General features: G+C 45.9%; 3 protein-coding genes across 4 annotated transcripts in view; all 3 read left to right on the forward strand.

Moving 5' to 3' along the window:
* The window catches only part of LOC139982977 (receptor-type tyrosine-protein phosphatase epsilon-like), a 150,383-nt gene that overhangs the window by 81,194 nt on the left and 47,046 nt on the right, over nucleotides 1–22,143 (forward strand). The gene's annotated exons all lie outside the window — the stretch shown is intronic.
* The window catches only part of LOC139982983 (uncharacterized), a 39,542-nt gene that overhangs the window by 6,691 nt on the left and 10,708 nt on the right, over nucleotides 1–22,143 (forward strand). The window contains exons 3-5 of one of the 2 annotated variants that reach the window (XM_071996300.1): nucleotides 2,671–2,925; nucleotides 20,638–20,772; nucleotides 21,485–21,640. In XM_071996300.1, coding sequence (XP_071852401.1) covers nucleotides 2,671–2,925; nucleotides 20,638–20,772; nucleotides 21,485–21,640 — 546 coding nt within the window. The remainder of the gene's footprint in view (nucleotides 1–2,670; nucleotides 2,926–20,637; nucleotides 20,773–21,484; nucleotides 21,641–22,143) is intronic. The other variant, XM_071996309.1, reaches the window with a different exon arrangement.
* LOC139983146 (uncharacterized) lies at nucleotides 2,933–17,317 on the forward strand. Its single transcript, XM_071996530.1, has 2 exons — nucleotides 2,933–9,133; nucleotides 17,301–17,317. The coding sequence occupies exon 1, from the start codon at nucleotides 3,734–3,736 to the stop codon at nucleotides 4,220–4,222; it is 489 nt and encodes a 162-aa protein (XP_071852631.1). The 5' UTR covers nucleotides 2,933–3,733; the 3' UTR covers nucleotides 4,223–9,133; nucleotides 17,301–17,317.

Here is a 22,143-nt window from a genome sequence, read left to right on the forward strand (position 1 = left end):
AAAGTGATGGGGGTTATGAGTAGAAAGCCTCTGGAAGTTGGAGATTTTTAAGATAACCCTATCATTACTTTGCATGGCAATTTGCGAGCACAAAAAAAAATACATCTTGAAAAGAGAAAGATAGACTTAGGCTAGTTGTAAAGTTTTGGGGTTCAGAATTAGTATAACCTCAAGTGTGTGTTTATAGCGTGAGGAGGCCGGGGGGGGGGGTGATTCAAATTTCCTTACTGATTTAGGTAGGGCCTGAATCTTTACAAGGTGGGGTGCTGCCTGCACTGGGTTCATTGAAGCAGACAATCATGTATGGGGTCTGCCAGGTGGTGAAACTTTGTTTTGTTTCACAAGAACTAACTGGGAAAATGGATTTAGGAGGATAAGATTAAAATTGGTGGAATCCCCCCACCCCCCTCCCCCCCCATGCACCTCTCGTCACATTCTGGTGTTCCATCATACAGCAAAAAAATCTTAGAAAGTGGAATCACTGAAATTTGTTCTTGTCTTTGAGCAAATTATTGAGGTATATACTGAGACTACCCCTTAACCAACAATCAGTACCACAAGCTATCACTGCAGGATTTATCTCCATTTCATGCAAGTTCAGCAATTCAACTTTTTATTTGGTCAAGCAATTTTACCCAGGACGAAAGTGGTCTAAAAAATAATTAACACTCAGCGTATACATGTACTGTATGTCATTATACATCAATCATTTGTGGAGTAGTAACTTATGACAATTTTGATGGAAATAAGTTTTTAGGGACTTTCATATAAAACTTAAACAGGTTTATATATTATCATGAGAAAATCGGTATTTGCAAACATTTTGTTAGTCATGACATGCTTTCATTATTTTAATTTCTGCCTCGAGAGATCTCAGAAGGATGCTATACTGGTAGTACAGTACAGCAAGGAAACAAGTTACAACAATATTTGTGCACATTGCTTCATTTCAGTTGTATTTTGACAGTGTGTCATTTATTCTGTTCATTAACATTAATGTCCAGAATATAGAACCAAAACGGCCTAGTTACAGTCTTTAGAGTGTTTCATCAAACTCTGCAAAAATGTAATCAGAACGCGAATACTGATGTGAATACTGAATTATGATCGCTGTTGATGTCCATATACAGTAGACAAGATTTTTTATCCTGATTTAATGCTTAGTTGCAACAGGGTTTTTGTGCATTGTGCATTTGTGAGAATTCTGAGTTCATCCATGCAAGCTTCTTGCAAGGTTTGAGATCTTGTGAAATCTTGAATAACAAGTTGCCTATTGCCCCTCAGGTAATAGCCTACAGTTGATTCCTTTAACCAATCATTTAGAAAATATTGAAAATTGGAATTCATTGCAATTGCATCTTAAAAAGTGTTTTATCCAGAATATGAAGAATATTTCACCAGCATAGGATGCCACATATATGGTGGTACACAATGAAAGTGTCCATAGTTTCTTTCAATAGCGAGGTGGCTACAAAAGTGACATTTAAGTGAGCCCATTTGATAACTATCTGCTACTGCAAAGTAGAAGCCTGGCTGTTAGTCATATTTGCTCTGTAATTACAGTAGTTCCTCTTTCTTGTACCTCAAATAGTCCACAAATTATAAAATAATTGCAGCGGCTGCTAATAAAAAGTTTATATTTTGGCTTATTGGAAAGACAGCCGGCAAAGTCATCTAAGCATTCTAAACAAGTGTCCGCAGTAGTATATTAATTTCATGTACAGAGTCAATGCAACCATTGACAGAGGTGAACCCTTTGTGAGTATTTCTGTTTTTTCTCTTTTCTTTCTCTCCAAAAGATACAATTCTAAATCCAAAGGTGTCAATATCTTCTTTTTTTCAAACAAACCGTAGACATGGAGGGCTTTTAAATTAAATTTATGTCCAATCAAAGTGAACCTGTAAGTCACTGCAGACAGTAGTATTGATAGCTATTAATATTCAGGGAATAATTAGTGTTCAAATATTGTGTACCAGTTTTGAAGGCTCTGAATCTTGTATGTATGCAATGGTTCTTTGTACAAAGACTGCAGTTCATCTTTGCACAGTTTGTGTAGCAAATTTGCCCCAAAATGTTGCTATGCATATTGTGATGCCATGCAAGATCAATTTTTACCTGATATGATGAAAGAAGATATTCATTGCCAAAACCACTTTGGTTGCTATATTTTTTCCATTTATTCTTGGTTATTTGTTTTCAGATGTGTAAAGTATTTTTAACACATTCAAAATTAGAATATTTTCTGTGTTTAACATTTCTTATTTTCATTTTGCTGTGAGTGGGCAACTTCTTATGCTTGAAAACAATATACAGTATATGTGGCTCACTATCATCCCTTTTGATGTCCATAGTTATTGAAAAGTAGACCATCACATTATGCACATAGAAAATAATTTGAAAATACAGGTAAATATAAATATTATTGTGATTTTATTCTGAAAAATGTGAACACTACAATACCCAGGGTTTAATTCTGATTTAACTTTGTTTGGCTTGCTGACAATTTCCAGATAATTACTGTATATATACAGTTAACATGAACCACCAATCTGTTATGACATGAAATTTGGAACACAGAATAATATAGCAAATAAATGTATACAAACCAGAAAATGTAAAGTATGTAAAGTATGTTCAGTATGTTATTGTCAAAATCTTTATGCTTACAGCTTATGTTGTTCCAGTCAATAGACAGTTTACTCAGACTGTTAATGCAGGAGATACTGGTGTCAAGATAGACATGGAGTGGTCTGATATGGGTACTAATTACCACTGGAGAATCAATGGTTCAGATTCAGTTGCTACAACTAAAGATATCATCATAAACCAAGGAGCTGCTACTGATGATAATGGTCTCTATGAGTGTCATATTGGCAGTCGAAGAAATAAAGCTCGCCATGGATTGAATAGATTGATTGTCCGTGGTAAGAATAATGAATTTCCTATATTTACTTCGCTCCTCGCTTACCTGTCTCCTCACAACCTTAGCACCTCATTCTACCGTGCCTATAAAGTCCTGGTAAAATAATAACACTGTGCGCCCTCTATGACCGGACCCCCCCCCTCGGTCACTCCTCACTTCTCATTCTACCATTAAAAGTGTCTTCACGTGAATTTCTTGTGGATATATTTCCCTTGGATTTCGTCTTGGTTTTCTTCGGCGATCGTTGGAAGTTTCTTTCCTCGGATTCTTAGGAGTATTGCAGTCCTTTCCAGCCCGATAAGTATCCTTTTTTGTTGAAAGGGAGGGTTTTGGGGTCTGTTTTTATTCTTAGTGCGTTTCCGCCCTTTGGTTTTTTGCGGGGGTTGCGGTTCCGCGAACTGTCTAGGTTTCCCGCCATTTTCCTTCCCCACGCTATAGGCGTGTCGTTGTATTTTCATGTTCATAGCATGTCTACATTGTTTTTCTATTCGCTATTTCTTCTTCTATATTTCGCTCTCTCATGTTCTTTTTCAGCTTGTGTTGATTTTGTTAGGCCACTTTGTAGCGTTTTTCGTATTTTGCCGTTGCTAGGTTACGCTACGTACCTCTACTCACCGTTATTTATCTCCCGTTCTCTTGTTAGTTTGCATTATTTCGTTAGCTTAAGAGTTAGTCTTTCCTTAATTCGAGCGTTTTAGTATGTCTCGTAACCAGCTGAAGTTTTTTATCTACTCGATGTTTCGGCCAGGCAGAACCTGGGTCGAACACGATCTGTGTCCTAAGTGTAGAACCTACACCAGACGGGACCCATGCCTGGTCGGCATAAATTTTTCGCCAGCCCAGTGGCACTAGATGACGATAGACCAGTGGCTTACGAGTCTAAGAAGCAAGCTTCAGGGCAGGCTGGACTTGATTCCATAGGCCATCGGTGCCCCAGAAAAAGATATAGGAGAGACAAGAGAGAGAGAGAGAGAAGAGGAGGGAGAAGTGGTGAGAGAGGTGGAGGAAAGTGGCCAGGAGAGGGCCGCAGGAGAGGTGGAGAGAGAGAGAGAAAGAGTACCCCTAACGGCCCCGGCGACGTCCGGTTGATTACGGCCAGAGGGAAGGGCAGGAGCAAGACTCCTGCCAAGAAAAGACCTCTTGAGAAGAGGCACGGCTCGGCCGGGCTAGAGGCAACGTCTCAGTCCGGGTCGCAGCAAGAGAGACCCACGGAGCACGGGCTACAGGCCACGGAGAGCTCGGGTCCGAGAGAGAGAGAGTACGACCGAGGGGTCGCTGAAACGGAGCCAGTCCCATAGCAGGCTCCGGGAGCCCGGGCCAAAAAAAAAAACAAAAAAAATCCGACCGGAAAGGACAGAATGTCCGGGTCGAGGAGTACCGGCGTGGTGGTACCCGGCATGGTACGCACACAGAGACGGGCTCCGGGAGCCTGGGTCCGGCGAGACCCCGGGTCCGGCGAGACCCCGGGTCCGGCGAGACCCCGGGTCCGGCGAGACCCCGGGTCCTGCGAGACTCGAAGGGAATGCAGAACCGAAGTTTCACTCCAGATCCGAGACCGCCCCCGGAGCCGGGAACCAGAGCTACAATCGACTGCTGGGTCCCCAGAGATTGGCTCCGGAGGGCCCGGGCCCGACGCGAACGGGGGCGCAGTGGCAGAAGCCCGGTCCGCAGATCTCCAAACAGGATCCAAAACTGGTCCCGAAGTCGGGAGCCTACGAGATTAACAACTGCTAGGCCCCCAGAACGGGGTAGCAGGTGCAGAAGCCCGGCCCGCAGATCCCCTAAACAGAGCCGCGGCCGGTCCTGAGGCCGGGAACCGACGAGATTACCAATGCTGGGCCCCCAGAACGGGGTAGCAGGGGCAAGCGCCCAATCCGAAAAGAGAACCAGCCCGAGCCAGGTTCCCACGGCAAAGGGAGAAATACTTATCCCCAGACACCGAACACAGACATCGGTGCCGAAGAGCGATCGCCAGCCCGGCCGCGACACCACGATCAATCCCAGACCAAAGAATGGAACCTGATTTGTTCCCCGGTGAGGACGATCTGGTTTGCAGAGCGTCGGTCAACCTGTCCGGCCTAGACGACGAGGTCGACCCCCTAGATTTTGGGGTTACAGAGGACGGTTACTCCCGCTTCCCAGAGTAGGGGAGTGTCCCCCCCCCCCCCGGAACTACTGTAGCAGCTTGAGCGGCGACGACAGGTTCGAATCATTTGCGGAAAAACACCGCTATCACTACACATCCCAAATGTGTGTTTATTTATCGAGTACCTGCAGACACTCATGGGTCATATTCTCCTCGCTAATTATACTCCTCTCTAATCATAATTCATCGCCATATGCCTAGGTTAATATCTTACTTGTGTTTAAAACACTGTTGTTTAAAACACTGGTGGAACCCACTTCCAGAACATGTTAAAATGCGTAAGACTGAGGGGTTTCAAATCGGTTCTCATGACGTACAGTATTCCCTTTACTTTAAAACCTTGGCAAACTGCCAGGAAGAGAACTTTCTCGAGACTTGGCAAAGTGCCAGGAAAACAAAATGTTCATATAACCTTGGCAAACTGCCAGGAAAAGGTACAACGTGGTACATGTGTTAAGAGAGGAGGGGGGGGGCCAAGCAGTCACCTGGCTTGACACGTGTAAGCTCAACTTTTACTGCAACGAGCTGTCGACTACGTGAGCGATCCTATGGAATAAGCCTTTCTCTCTATTTCTTTGGTGAATTACCAAGACAAACGCATTAGTAAGTTGAAAAAGGGGTAGGATAGAACCCCAGCAAGTTACAAGCGCTAACACGCTCCGAACATACAGCATGCGCTTCATGAATAATGTTCGATGTTTCGACATCTTAAGCAGAGTTGCATTTCGTAGCACCTGATGGCCTAGTCTTGACTAGCCTAGGCGCTAGGTGGTTTCAATAGGAAGTTGGAAACTTTTACTGCACTATGAAATTGACACATCTCGACATGAAGAGATTTGAGAAGTAACGGGTACGTTATCATAACATTTTATACGTGTTTATTACGTTAAATGTGGTGTTGATAAAACGTCGACATAAGATTTCTATGAGATATTACGTTTTATTAATGTTATATTAATGTCTTAACGAAAATTGTTTTGAAATAATGGCCCCTAAAGGTTTTCGGTAACATATTTCTTACACGTTATCATAGCAAAAGACTAAACGTTTAATAACGCTTTTGTGTTTGCTGAGTAACTCCCTGGGCTCCGTTAAGCAGCCAGGGATTTATGAGGTGGAATTTCTACAAACCCACCCTACACATCCCCTGTTGGGAGTTTGTTCCTGATGAGTAGGGCTATATAGCTTAGTTAGCTCAGTGGTTAAACCCGGTGCCTTTCTATCAAAAGGTCCCCGGGTCAAGTCACCCCAAGATTAATGTATGTGATCCAGTTACAGAGCTGTTGACAATTCATAATCATGGACATTAAATATGATGTACGAGACTGACTTTGGTCAGCTTGCGGCTTTGATAAGCCAATGAGGCTTCTTCACAAGTTCCTACTTGCAGGATGATCTAAAATACATACACAAATACATACATATACTGTAGTTGTAAAAGCCACATCTAGTGCAGTTGTAGCATTGATTAAGACTCTGATGAAGCAAACTATCCATTCAGTACTCTATTTTTGGAGAGCACTGTGGTCAAGTGGTGTAGGCAGTGTACTGGTGATCTAAGGCTTGCAGGTTTTAGTCCTGGCCAGATCATTCTGTTGTTTCCTTGGGCAAGGCACTTTATCTCCATTGCGTCTTTCCATCCAGGAGGGATTTCTCTCTGTTTGACAGGTTATCGTTGACCAGGGTAATATTGCTAGCGCCTCTGGCATCGTTATCGATAGATAGGTCTGCGCATTATCAATCCTCAATATTATTATTAATATTATTTTTCATGGAAAGAACCTCCATTAAACCTCCTTACAGGGTACAGCTTAGGTCTACATCATCAAGGCATTACTTTTCTTCAGAGGTTTTCTGATTGCAACTGGTTGATAACTAAAGGGGTCATCAGCGGTACTGTGGTACTGCAAGCAGTACTGCGAGTGCTGCGGTACTGCAGGCGCTAACAAGGTCATCATACAGGCCACTGTCCTTGACTTCTTTAGCAGCATATACAGAGAAACCACTTTCCTGCACCACAGTGGCGTCAGCAGGGCAAAGGATCGGCCCCAACACTCTATTCGCAAAGATAACCAGGTTTCATGTACTTTCGCCTCGCTCTCAGGATTGTGGGGTTGGGGCTCTCTGGAGCCCTCCCAAGCCCAAGTACAGGGCACTTTGATCACCATCCTCTCAGACAACACGATGGTGGTGGCAAACTGTACAGTAGCTACATCAACAGACAGGGTGGCACCAGGGCAGAGAGATTGTGCCGTCTGGCATGGGAGACCCTCACCACAGCTGCAGAATCTGGCATGGCCCTATGGGTCTCCCATATAGCCAGAAAGGAGAGTGTGAGGGCCGATGCTCTGCCCAGGGGACAACTCGACCCCGACGAGTAAACCCTTCGCAAGGAATATGCGGTAGGTTTTTCCACATGTTCGGCATACCTCTGATAGACCTGTTTACGACAAAGGGCAACAATGGGCTGCCCATCTTTTGTAACAGGCGGTCCCACCTGCAGCCTTCCACATAGCGCCAGGTCCCTGCCTGGAGACGGACCAGAGGTTTAAATTCTTCCCCCCTTTGGCATGATCAGCCAGATACTGAGGAAGATCCGCAGCTCCAGGGGTAAATTCATCCTAGTGGCTCCCTCCGGACCCCGGGTCCCAGGCCGCAGGTCCCACACGCAGGACGTCTGGTTTTCCAGACGGCTCCATGCTGGGCATTAGCCCAGACATTGACCAGCTCATCAAAGGCATGGCTAATCGCCGTCCAGGAGTCAGACAGTTAGCCCCCTCTGCGGGGCTCTCAGCAGTGCTGCATGCCCTGGCAGGGCTGCTGTACGAGTCAACGGGGAACGCTTCCCTGGCGGCTCTTACAAAGAAAACACTCTTCGTCATTGCGGTAGCGTCAGCGTGAAGAAGGAGTTACCTCCAAGCCCTAACAACCAAGCAGAACCACATCAGATTCGAGGGCCATGGGGCGAGGACGGTTCCAGACCCGTCCCTTATTGCCAAGAACCGGGCCTTGACTTTCTTGCCCGGGACATTTTCTTTCCGGAAATCAAAACCCTTTCATCAGTGGCTGAGGACAAGCGATGGTGCCCAATCAGGGCACTGAAGTGGTACTTAAACAGGACAGAGAAGTTGAGACAAACAACCTCCCTTTTCATCCTGCCACGACCACCTTAAACAGCAGCCTTCAAGGATACCCTATCCCGATGGCTAGTAGAGATGATCCGCCCGTTCACGATGGGGGATACCCGGCCAAGAGATCACGACATCAGTGGGGTCTTGGCTTACACAGCTCTCTTTGCCGGTATCCCGATACAGGACATCCCCAAGGCGGCAGCGTGGAAAACACCAACTACGTTCATCGCCTGTTACTTATCTGACACTCTACACGCCAAGGCAGCATTTGGTAGCGCGGTGATGTGAGGTCCGGTGGGTACTTGGTCCCACCCCTCGGGCCTGCCACCATCGGGCAGTGCCACTCGGTGCTAAGGTTGTGAGAAGACAGGTAAGCGAGGAGCGAAGTAAATATTCCAAAACTTACTGGTTTGGATATTTACGAGTGACGAGCTTACCTGTCTCCATTCCCGCCTCCCTCCCCCGAGGGGGGTGGGACACAGCCGGACGGGGGAGCAGTCGTTCGACTAGGCTCACGACTCCAGGCACAACACCAGATAGACAGAGCCAACAACTACTAAGATTCACCGGCCATGTCTATCGGTGAGGGTAACTTTGTACCCTGTGTTTTTCATATGCGTACTCACCTAAGTTGTCTTAGGGTTAGCAAGTGTTGGGTCTTTACAGGATGAGGCTCCTTGTTAGGAAAAGGGGTAGTTTCGCCTGCAGGGCTCAGGAGAGTGTTCCCCCCCCCCTTACCCGCTGCGCCGGGGAGGATTACACTCTCCCTGCTAGGAAGGCATCAGTGCCTTTTGTTAGGGGCTCACCTTTGAGGAGTTTAGTCGACGGGAGTCCTTGGGGGTGGCCAGAGGATTCTGGCCACCCCTATTTCGGTGACCGTGAGGCCGCTTTTAAGGAGTGGTCTCATGAGTAGTGAGGAGTGACCGAGGGGGGTCCGGTCATAGAGGGTGCACAGTGTTATTATTTTACCAGGACTTTATAGGCACAGTAGAATGAGGTGCTAAGGTTGTGAGGAGACAGGTAAGCTCGTCACTCGTAAATATCCAAACCAGTAAGTTTTGGAATACTTATTTTATTGAGTATAAAAGTGGTGGTATAATGTTTGATTTTCACCCAGCAACAGTGATTCAGTTTTAACTAATTTATTCATTGCAGCTAGGTATTGATCCAAAAAGCAAATCCACTTGGTTTCACTAGCATTTTGGAAGATATAATCTGTGAAAAGTCTTGACAATGTTGCATGAAGATTATAGGAAGCAAGTTAACTAACGTTAGTTAATGAAACTTAGATGGAGTCTTTTTTTCTTACCTCATCCCAATAATTGTATCTATGGAGTATGAAATTTGTATGTCATTGGAGCCTATTGTGGCTATTTCAGTTGCTATAGTAATGGATGATATGGTAACAGTTCATGTTTTGGAGTAGAAGTATTGAGGGTTGACCCATGATATGGTGACTGAGGTGTGACCTGAAGTCCATTATCAAAAGTCAAAATTGTTCAAAGTTGGCAATCTGTGTGTGTGTTTGTGACATCTGCTAGTTGCATCAAACAGCTGGACCCATTTCTTCAAGCTTGGTAGGCATGTGTCCCATGATGGGAACTTGTACATGTGTCTCTGAGATCAAATTGAGTCAAATTAAGAGAAAAGTGCACATTTTCTTTTATAATAGATCCAAGTGGGAACAAACGTTGAATGGACATGCAACCTTCACATGTATATTTCAAGTTCTATCAAATATTTAAGTCAAAGGGTTGAAGGTCAAATGTGTAGATTTACTTCGTTCCCCGCTTACCTGTCTCCCCACAACCTAAGCACCGCATTCTACCGTGTCTAGTATGCCCTGGTAATCTTTTAACACTGTGCACCCTCAGTGACCGGTCAGTCCGGTCAGTGACCTCCTTCTTTTTCTACCACCCAAAGTGTCTCACATGTTTTTCGTATTGGGAAAAATTTTCTTCGAAATTCGCCCGGATACCTTGGATTTTTACTCTAGAATTTTCCTTATAGGAGTTCTAGCACTTCCAACAACCTTTTACAGCCTGATAAGTATCCTCTTCTTTAGGGAAGGGAGTTTTGGGGGCTGTTTTTTAGTGTGTACTCTCGCCCATGCGTTCGTTTTTTGTTAGCGTAACGGGGGTTTCTCAGGTAGTAGTTCCGCGAAACTACTTTGTTCGTTCGCCCTCTCCGCTTTGATACGCGGATAGGCATTTGTTTTCTTGTGTACATGTTTTTCAGCTATTTTAACCTCTCCTAAGATGTTTTGCTTGTTTCATGTACTTTCCTTATTTTTTTACGCTTTTTAGTGTGGTTTCACTCTTGTAGAGTAGCTTGTAAGCCGCGAACCCCTATCCCATACTAGGCGGAATAGGCGGTTCGATTACGTTGTTGTTGTTTCATGTTTGAACCTTCATATATTTGTATATATTTTCATGTTTCTCAATGTTTTTTCACTACTCGTGCGCTTCCTAATGTCGGGAGTTTCACTTGTAAGCCGCGAGCCGGGGAGACAGGTAAGCGGGTCACTCATAAATAATATAAACCAGTAAGTTTTATAATTTTTAATTCAAACTTATATCTAAACCCTTTCCTAAACAGCTACTCCAATTTTCTCCAAACTTGGTAGGAAAGTACTTTACCCCATGACATTATCTTGTGTTTGGGACATCTTCAGAATGAAACAATGTCTTTCTGGTATATAATGCAAAGGGGAAGCACTGACTTACAACCTACACAGGTATAATAAGAATGTCAAGCACTACCAACATATGTGCTAGCCATGTTTACTGAGGCTGACGGTCAACAAAAGTGTTAAAGGTCAAATTAAGCAAAAGGCAACTTTTGCTATTTACTTCGCTCCTCGCTTACCTGTCTCCTCACAACCTTAGCACCTCATTCTACCGTGCCTATAAAGTCCTGGTAAATAAATAACACTGTGCGCCCTCTATGACCGGACCCCCCTTCCGGTCCCTCCTCCTTTGTCATTCTACCATTCCAAGTGCCTACACGCATATTTTTCTTGTGGATAGTTTCCTTGGAAATTTGTCTTGGTTTTCTTCGACGATCGCCGGAAGTTTTTTAGCTTCGGATCTTTAGAAGTTTGACAGTCCTTTCCTGACCGATAAGTATCCTTTTTGTCAAAAGGGAGGGTTTTGGGGACTGTTTTCGTAGTGCGTTTCCTGTTTTCATAGCTTGTTTACTCCCTTCTTCCCCCCAATTAGTTTTCTCTTGTCCCCCTTTTGGGGATTCATATATTCACTCTTTTTGTATGTATTTCTCGCTCTCTCATTTTCGTTTCAGCTTGCATTTTCTTGTTAGGCCCTCCCATAGCGTTACCTTGTTTACCGTTGCTAGGTTACGCTACGCTCCACCTAAGCCTAATTCCCTCCCTAGTTCTCCCTTCTTACGTTAAGCTTCTATTGTTGTTCATTTATCACTAAGAAGTAATCTTCCTTAATCCGGTTATTCAGCATGTCACGCAATCCATTGAAGTGCATCAACTGCTCTATGTTTCGTCCAGGCAGAGCCTGGGACGAACACGACCTTTGTCCGAAATGCAGATCCTGCACTCGACGAGACCCCTGCCTGGTGTGTATTAAGTTTACACCAGCTCAGTGGCAGGACATCGACCTGTGGCTTGATGGCTTACATAGCAAGCTCCAGGGAAGGCTGGACTCGATCCCGAGCGCAATCGGGGCGCCGGAGGTTCCAGGAATAACGGGAGATAGAGAGGAGGAGGGATTAGTAGAGAGAGAGGTGGAGGAGAGTGGCCAGGAGAGGGCCGAAGGAGAGAAAGAGGTAGAGAGAGAGGAAAGAGAAAGAGAAAGAATTCCCCTAACGGCCCCGGCTACGTCCGGATCAGTTACGGCCAGAGGGAAGGGCAGGAGCAAAGGCAAGGCTCCTGCCAAGAAAAGACCTCCGAAGCAGAGGCACAGCTCGGCCGGGCTGGAGACTCCGTCTCAGTCCGGGCCGCAGCTACACAAACCCACAGAGCGCGGCCCTCCGGCCGTGGGAGGCTCAGGTCCAAAAGAGAGAGTAACCGAGGGGACGCGGAGACGGAGCCGGTCTCGCTCCAGGGAGCCGGACAGGGAGCCGGAGAGGCGGGTTCCGACGGAGATCCCGGCCCGAGAAAGTAGGGAGAGAGAGTCCTCCCGCCGACCCAGAAGGGAGAGATCGGGGTCGCATACAAGATCCCCAAGACGGAGAGAGAGGAAGAGATACTCCCCAATCTCCGACGAGTCCTCGGACTCTTCCGACGATGGATACAGAAGATCCAAGAGGAGGCTCCGGTCCCCGAGACGGCGCCAGGAAGAGGAGCCAGCTTGGCTATCTAAACTCACCGGCCTGCTACGGCCCCTGCTGGAGCAAAGGACGTCCACGGTAGCCGACGTGGCACCGGGCCCTACCAGCCCCGTACCGACCATGACCCCGCCACCGGCCCCGGACCCGGACGCTCTGGATTGCAGAGCGTCGGTGAATCTTTCCGGCTTGGAGGACGAAGGGGAGCCCATAGATCCAGATCCTCTCGACTACGATCCTATGGAGGACAGCTTTGGCCACAATTACGAACCGGAGGAGGCGCCCGTGACAGGAGGAGTCCTCCCACAGGAGCTAATAACACGGGCGGCAGACATATTCAGACGACACCTGGGGTTCGAGGAACCCGAGACGCAACTGCAGAAGGCGGGCCGGGTATCAAAATTGACGGCGACCGGCGAAGCGTCATATAAGCCCAAAACTACCGTACCAGTAGATGCAACCTGTTATGACAGATTTGAGGCCATTGCCAACAAGACCAAGTGGACGGCCTTCCCGGCCAGGGCAGATAGAGCGGTCAGGGTACCTGACGAGGCCTGGAGGGACCTATTTAGATCTCCAACCATCCCCCAGGAGGCCAAGGAGAGGTTAAAAGCCGAACAAGGGGCCTCATCCACACACGTGTTCAAGACCCCGGACCAGAGGAAGCTAGAAGAGCTCTTGGTAGAGGTGGACATGGCAGCCCGTTCGGGCATGAAGTTCGCATCGGTACTAATGCTATCAGCCGAAGTCCTCATGCGACACCACCAACAACTCCCTGAGGACAGCAGCCAAGTATCCAGGGACGAAGCGGGCCAGCTCCTCCTGCTGCTGGGCCCCCTCGTCAGGCTCGCGTACGATCAATTTGCAAGGATCGCTACCAGGTCCGTAAAGGCCCGTAGACAAAACATCGTCTCCGCCATCCATTGGCCTTCGACGGAGGCTAAGGACAGAATGTTGGAACTACCTATCCTCGGGGAAGACCTTTTTGTGGGCTGCTTCCAAAAGAAACTGCAGGAAGAGGTGGCCCGAAGGGAGACTCTGGCCAAATCAGAATTCCGACCCCCACCTACCCAGAGAACCAGACCCTTCCGCCCCAGGGAGAGCAGAGCACCTAGGGGAACGAGAGCAGCACCCGCCAAATCTATGAGCAAAGGAGTATCAGAGGCAGAAGCCGGGGGGCAGCCTTCCGTCCGACCCGCCCCTGGGCCCCCAGAGGAGGCAGAGGCTCGACGTCGACCAGACGGGACAGCGACCGCTCCTTTCCTCGACCAGCGTTCGCCGCCCGGCCCTAGGGGTGCCCACCTCACCGCGGCCATTCCGCCGGTGGGGGGAGACTAACAAACTTCTCCCAGCAATGGGAATTTATTGGCGGAGACAAGTGGGTGTTGGACACAGTCAGACACGGGTACAAAATAGAATTCTCCTCCAGCCCACCTTTCGGGGGCGGAGGAAGGCAGACACTCACACCCACGGACCCCGTCAAACGCTTAGCCCTAGAAGGGGAAATTCTGGCCCTGCTGGCCAAGCAGGCAATTACAAGAGTTCTGGAAGAGACGGGACCGCTCTTCCGGTCCTCCTTCTTTCTGACCAAAAAACGGGACGGCTCCTGGCGTCCCATTCTAAACCTAAAACCCCTGAACACAAAACACATCAGACCAAAACACTTCCGTATGGAGACCTTAAACTTAATATTACCCCTACTCAGAAGGGCATGTGGGCGGCGACCGTAGACTTACGGGACGCTTACCTGCACATCTTAATACACATAGAACACCGACGATTCCTAGCGTTCCGGTACGCAGAACAAGACTACCAGTTCCGGGCGCTCCCATTCGGCATAGCCACGGCTCCCAGAACCTTCACGAGAGTCGCGGGAGCAGTAGTCGCCTACCTCAGAAAAAGAGGAGTCACCCTCTAAGTATATCTAGACGACTGGTTGATAGTAGGGAACAGCCTATCAGAAGCAACCAACAACGTCCACAAAACGCTCCAGACCCTTCAAGAACTGGGCTGGATCGTGAACCAGAAGAAATCACGGCTATCGCCTTCCCAGACGATCCAGTTCCTCGGGGCCATACTGGACTTCACCACCGGGGTAGCCCGACCCTCAGAAGAAAGAGTCGCGGCAGTCAAGGCGACCACACAACAGATCTTGGCACACCGGGGGTCACCAACGGGGACATGGCTCCGGGCCCTGGGACTCATGGCCAGCCTCGTCGATATAGTGAGACTGTGCAGGCTACACATGCGACCCCTGCAACTGCACCTCCTGAGGTCCGCAGACCCTACAGACCCAGACAAAACAACGCTCATCTACAGGTCAGAGGAGGTCACCCAACATTTTCGATGGTGGCTCGACCCAAACAACTGGAGTTCAGGGGTACCCTTTGCGATACAGCTACCAATGACATCGATAACGACGGACGCGTCACTGTCCGGATGGGGAGCTCATTGGAGCAATCGCACAGCATGGGGGACGTGGTCCCAAACAGAAAGATCTCTCCACATCAACATCCTAGAGATGATGGCGGTCAAAAGAGCCCTGGAAGTTTTCAACGACCATGTACAGGGAACGATAACCACAATCTTCACCGACAACACGACAGTGGTGGCCTACATCAATCGGCAGGGGGGCACCCGCTCAGAGAGACTGTGCCGACTCGCGATCCTACGGGCTTCCCACATCGCGGGCAAGCTCAACGTGATGGCGGACGCCTTATCCAGGGGGCACATAGACCCCAACGAATGGTCTCTGGAACAGGAGACTTGCGACAGAATCTTTTCGATCTTCGGCAGGCCCACGATAGACCTGTTCGCAACACACAAGAACAACAAACTCCAGACCTTCTGTTCCAGACGATTCCACCCCCTGGCCTACCACACGGACGCAATGTCCCTCTCTTGGGACCACATGGATGCGTATATCTTCCCGCCGCTGTGTATGATCGGACAAGTCCTCAGGAAAATTCGGAAACTCCAAGGGCAGGTTCACACTAATAGCCCCGTTCTGGCCTCGCAGACCCTGGTTCGCCGAGATCCCTCAGCTCCTCATGGACGTCCCAGTGAGTCTACCGGACAAGCACCACCTACTGTCCCAGAGACAGGGAACTCTCTCCCACCCAGACATCAAGGGGTTACAATTAGTTGCCTGGAGGCTGTCCGGTCTTCCCTACGACAGAGAGGCTTTTCAGAAGCAGCTGCCGCGATGGCAGCCGACGCTAGAAGGGGAACGACCGCAGCGACTTACGATTCCCGTCTGCGGAAGTTCGACCAATGGTGCCGACCGAGACAGATACTGCTGCCTGCTGCCTCTGTGACACAGATAGCCGAGTTCCTCCTCTCACTCTTTGGAGTAGGTAAACAAGTCTCCACTATCAGGAATTACAGGTCAGCCATTGCTGCCATCCACCAGGGCTTCCCAGATGGCTCCACACTGAGCAATAACCTGTACATTGCACAACTCATCAAAGGCATGGCGAATCGTCGCCCACAGATCAGACGGCTGGCCCCCTCCTGGGGAGTCTCAGCAGTGTTACATGCCCTGGCAGGACCACCATACGAACCAATGGCTAACGCCTCCCTGGCTGCCCTCACAAAAAAGACACTCTTCCTCGTCGCAGCTGCGTCAGCAAGAAGGAGGAGTTGCCTCCACGCCCTATCCACAAAGCAGAATCACATCAGATTTGAGGGCCACGGGGTGAGGATGGTTCCAGACCCGTCATTTATTGCAAAGAACCAGACCTTGACCTTCTTGCCAGGAGACATTTTCATCCCGGAAATTAAGACCATGTCATCAGTAGCCGAGGACAAACGATGGTGTCCAGTCAGGGCACTGAAGTGGTACCTGAGCAAGACAGAGAAGTTAAGACAATCAACTTCTCTCTTCATCATACCACGACCACCCTATGCAGCGGCCTCCAAAGACACTCTATCCAGGTGGCTAGTAGAGATCATACGCCCGTTCACATCGGGAACCTCCCGACCAAGGGCTCACGACGTCAGAGGGGTCGCGGCCTCTACAGCCCTATTCGCCGGCATCCCGATAGAGGACATACTCAAAGCAGCAGCGTGGAGAACTCCAACTACGTTCGTCGCCTGCTACTTGACCGACACTTTACACGCCGAAGCAGCATTTGGTAGCGCGGTGATGCGAGGTCCGGTGGGTAACAGGTCCCACCCCTCGGGCCTCCCACCATCGGGCAGTGCCACTCGGTGCTAAGGTTGTGAGGAGACAGGTAAGCGAGGAGCGAAGTAAATATTCCAAAACTTACTGGTTTGGATATTTACGAGTGACGAGCTTACCTGTCTCCATTCCCGCCTCCCTCCCCCGAGAGGGTGGTGGGACACAGCCGGACGGAGGAGCGGTCGCTCGACTTGACTCACGACTCCGAGCTTCACACCAGATAGACAGATCCACCAGAGAGCCATCGACTATGTCTATCGGTGAGTGTACCTATGTGTTTTCGTATGCGTTTGCGTACATAGTCTTCCACTTACGTTCTCACCTAGGTTGGTCTAAGGGTAACAAGTGGCGGACCGTAAATCTTTAGGCTCCTTGTTAGTTTAAGGGGTAGTTCCGCCTGCAGGGTTCAGGAGAGTGTCCCCCCTTCCCGCTGCGCCGGGGAGGGTTACACTCCCCCCTGCTAGGAAGGCGTCAGTGAATTTTTTGTTAGGGGTTCACTTTGGGAAGTTAACTCGACAGGAATCGTTGGGGGTGGCCAGACCTTGCCACCCCCACTCCCGTGTCCGTGAGGCCACTCTTTAGGAATGGTCTCATGAGAAAGGAGGAGGGACCGGAAGGGGGGTCCGGTCATAGAGGGCGCACAGTGTTATTTATTTACCAGGACTTTATAGGCACGGTAGAATGAGGTGCTAAGGTTGTGAGGAGACAGGTAAGCTCGTCACTCGTAAATATCCAAACCAGTAAGTTTTGGAATTTCACAGGTTTCCATGGCAACCGAGGTCAAAGAACTTTGTATAATGTTAGTAGTACCCATATGTAAAACTTTCCTCAACAACTCAACCGATAACCTTCAAAGTTGGTACAAAGATTACCCCATGAGAGACTTACAGTATTCTTCTGCATGAAAGTTCAGAGGTCAAAAGTTGAATGATCCAAAAAGCAGCTTTTTTATATAAGTACAAGGGAGACAGTTTGAATACAAGGCAAACCTCAAAAGTTAAGTATTATCAAACTATATACCTTACTGTAGCATGGTGGGCTCATAATTTACGCACTGAAAGATTTGATCAACGCTGTCTATCAAGGAAAGATCAAAATCACTCAACTGTTATGTATTTTTCATATGTGTGGTTCCTCAGAAATGTAATGATCTCTTGATCAATGATAGTTATTGTTCTGTGCATATGCAACGTACAATTGAGCAGAAATTGACCACAAAATGTCTACGTGTCAAGTTTTTTCATACCCCAAAATTTTTTGTTCTACCTTTGTTTTGTTTGTGGAAATATCATGTCAATGTCATCAACATTGGTTGAAGTCTCATAATTTGTATAAACTGATGCCTGCATTACAGCTTAGTTGCGCTGTAATGTATATTTAGCTAACCCTGAGGCAACAATTAACATAAATCTTTTTCTTTCATACCCCTAAATTGACACATTCCTCAATAAGCTAACTGTAACCTTTGTGTAAGAAAACATCAGTTGACTCCGAATGCTGTTTGCTATGCTCTGAGCCCCTAAGCTCAGACAGGTCAGGTCTCAGAGATTAGTGGTATCTTGCTGTGGTAATATTGGTTATTTTTAGGGAGTAAGATTTCCAACTCCCACAAATATGTGCAAAATTGGGGAAGGGGTATTAAAAGCTTAAAAAACCACAAATTGATCAGCACATAGCTGAAATGGATTCAAATTAATGAAATATGCAACTCTGCTTCGCTGCAACTTAGTTTAGGTTGCCTGCTGTATCGTTGCCAGTAAGGTGCATCAATTATGAAGGTGCGTCAATTATTAAGTCTCTTCTATACAATGGCAACAGCTTGAGGTTAATGCACAAGGAATATAAATGAGTTTATGAATGTTAAAATTTTAAACCTGATTTATTGTAAACACAACTTATTCATTAACGGGTATTCACAATGAGATATGCACTTCGCTGGAGATGTTTCTAAATTTTACGTATATCATACAATAATAGCTCTTCAACAATATTTTGCCTGCTGTGTGTATGCAGTTACTGAGGAATGTAGTTTGATTCCTACTGTAAAGTTCTCATCTAATCTCAAATCGTACTACTTTAGTCCACTATGGGCATTATGCTTATAATGGAGCTGTGCTCAGTGTTTACCAAACTAGTGACCTGCTGTACATACTGATCATTCTTCATTCCGTCCATGACCCAAATATTCAGGGAAGCTGTAGAGCATGTCATTCAGTAGACTGACTGTTTAAGCAAAGCACCAGAAATTGTATTTCAATATACCACAGATCTTTAATAATAATAAAGATATACAGTAATATGTATTTATGTATATAGTGCAAAAGTATGTTGATGTGGCCTAGACAGCTATTTATCATTCTATATGAGTATTATAATGCAACTGGTGTAACTATAAATTGGTGGTGTACTTGTGTATTTGTAATTGTGCTGGTGTAATTATAAAACTGGTGTAACACTGATTAGGACATACGTATATTGTGCATCATATTTCGTAGCTGCAGTGACTTCATGAGATATTTGGAAGTAGGGGGGTGGAGGGGGAGGTGGCACAGCAACATGAGAGCAACATTGGGGGGAGGATGGGGAAAGCATGCTGTTAATACAGACTGGCACCAGAGGTTTTCATCCTTTCCAGAGCTTAATATCAGCAGAAATTTTGAGGGAGACATAAATAAATCATAGTTTTACAGTTAAAATTAAAAAAAAAAATCCTTTTCTTTCAGAACATGGCAAACTTAAATCAATAAGGGGGGGGGGGGGGTTGGGGGGGTGGAGGGCACCAAAAATTAGCAGAGCACTTGCCTCCATTTGAGATGCCACTGTGTAGCTGTAACCCAACAAAAGATGTAGTACGTGCATGTAAAGTGCCTTCTAAATTTAAAGCCTTTGAATATTTTGGGATATCACACTTTTGTTTTGTTCTACCTTTTGTTTGTTTGAGAACAAAGCATATTATGTCATAGTCATCAACAATATGATGCTTACATTGCAACTTAGTTGCGCTATAATGTATATTTAGCTATCCCTGTGGCAACAATTAACATAAATCCTGCTGTTGGTGTTAAACACAGGGCAAATCAGAAAAAAAGATAAACTTGTCTTTCATGTTATTAGTGTGACCCAAGTGTCATAATGCTATGAAATATATTTTCTGTCGAGCTTAAGAATTTTTTAATTTCTTGGTAGGATTAAAAAGTACTTGAAGCTTGTGCTAACAACTTAAATCTTGAATATTTTAGTGTTTGTCACCAATATTTTCATGTACATGTGTCAATCCATGTCAAATGTATAAAGGCTTGCAGCGTCCAGGTATGGTTGATGTTGAAGTGATATGTTCCCAGATGTCTCAAAGGAGGAGAATTGGCAAAATAGTGTCTGTTCATGCTTTGTTTGGCAACACCTAATTAAAACCCCATAGTTTTTTTCTAATTTAGAGGATACTATTTTCAAGAGTAAGTCTTGTCTCACAGATTAACATATATTGTGATTGAAAGACGTAGTCTTTAAATTAAATATGATGTGTCACAAACTATAAGTGCCTCTTTTCACCAAGATTAATGTATGTCGTCCAGTTACAGAGTTGTTGACAATTCATTATCATGGACGTTAAATATGAATCTAAGAGACTTTTGGTCAGCTTGCGGCTTTGATAAGTCAACGAAGGCTTCTTCGCAAGTTCCAATTAGGGATAGTCAAAGAAACGAGAATGTCAACATTTTTGGCATTAGCTTCTTTTGAGTTGCCCTGACTGTACAGGGTATATGCCCGTCATTATTAATGCTGTTAATCGATAAGAAAAAGAAAATACCACAATTTTTTTCCTTTCTCTTCCACTTCCTCCCCTCATTAACCACCCCCCCCCCCAAGAAAGGAACCATCAAGGAATATCAGATGCTAATACCCTTATATAATTTCCTCCACTATGTTCTTCTTGGTTTTCCTTTTTGCTAACAGCTTGTAGCTCTGGTAGATGGGGTCCACCAGGATGTACCGGTATCTGTGACATTTGTTACAATGGAGGAGTTTGTGATGATGAAACTGGGAGATGTATCTGTGCCCCGGGATTCATGGGACAAAACTGTCTGACAGGTTTGTACAGATGTCTGTGAACTTCTTCTTTTTTTTGAGGTTTTCTTTGCATGATGGTGAGGGGCCAGATGGGACACTATGTTGGTAATTACTCCTCTTCCCATTCCTCCAAGGAAAACTAAGTAATATAGTTTGTAATATTTGTGAAAAGCATCCACCAAGTTGGGAGTTCTTACTCTGGGCAGCCTTCTATTTACCATGTTCGGGGTGAAGGTTAACATAACTTTGATTCCCAGGTAATTTTATTGTTGACTTATTATAGTCCTTAAACTTGTACTGTAGCAACATGCATTTATCTTCTTTTCATTAATACAACTATATTTTAATTTTAATGAATTCTAGACCAGCCCAAGGACTTAGCTTTATACTAAATAGACACTGCTGAAATATGGATAGAAATGAGAGGAACAGGAGCTACATTTGATCTTTTGGAGGATCATATCAGAGGAAGCAGTGTATGAATAAGTGACTCTACACTGCCGTTCCAATCACTTATGCATGTGGCTGTGTATATAGCTGCATAGTTTTTATGGTGGTGTCACTGTCACTGGTAACACATGAGAGTTGATGAAGATCTCTCTTGGCATACAGTGGAACAACATGGAATACAGTTTTTGAAACAATCAAGTGTGGTTTTTCTTTTTTTCAGGGAGAAAATGCTGATTAATTTTGCATTGAATGTGAAAACAACTGCAAAAATATTTTCTTTCAGGGTGTGGTCCTGACAAGTTTGGCTATTCTTGTGAGTTTGAGTGTACCATTGGAAACGGAGCAGCTGATGATGGTTGCCAAGGGAGACTGTTTTGTCTCATAGATCCTTTTGGTTGCAGATGTAACTCTGGATTCAAAAATCTTAGTTGTTCAGTGGGTAAGTATTTTGTTGATGCTTTTTTGTTCTTGGAAGTGATTTTCAACCAATCTAGAGGCTGCAAATGAGAGCCATACTACCATATAGTAGTTAGATTGAGAAAGAATGAGCTTATTTGCTATGAGCCATGCCCAGCTGAACCTGCAATTTTCATCATTTGTCGAAGTTGGAGGTTATCTGGATGTAAAATTTATTTTATAAGGTACAGATAGTTCATAGTTAAGTATGTTTCAGTATGTGAATCAATTACAGTATAGTGTACTGCATAGTGTGTCAGCATGTACACCTTTTCGTGTTTATGCAATTTTGTGCTGTAACAGTATTCGATTCAATTCATTTTCTTTGCCTATCAACTCAGTGGTGCAGTATAAAACCACATGATGAGAAAATTTTGAGTATATTAACAGAATTTAGATTATCATAATACAAAGTATACCATGTATGAGAAAGCATTGACTTTATCAATGCATGGAATGAAACCAGAAAGAAACAAAAATGAAAGC

Source organism: Apostichopus japonicus, chromosome 2 (assembly GCF_037975245.1).
Source record: "Apostichopus japonicus isolate 1M-3 chromosome 2, ASM3797524v1, whole genome shotgun sequence".
Classification (NCBI taxonomy): domain Eukaryota; kingdom Metazoa; phylum Echinodermata; class Holothuroidea; order Aspidochirotida; family Stichopodidae; genus Apostichopus; species Apostichopus japonicus.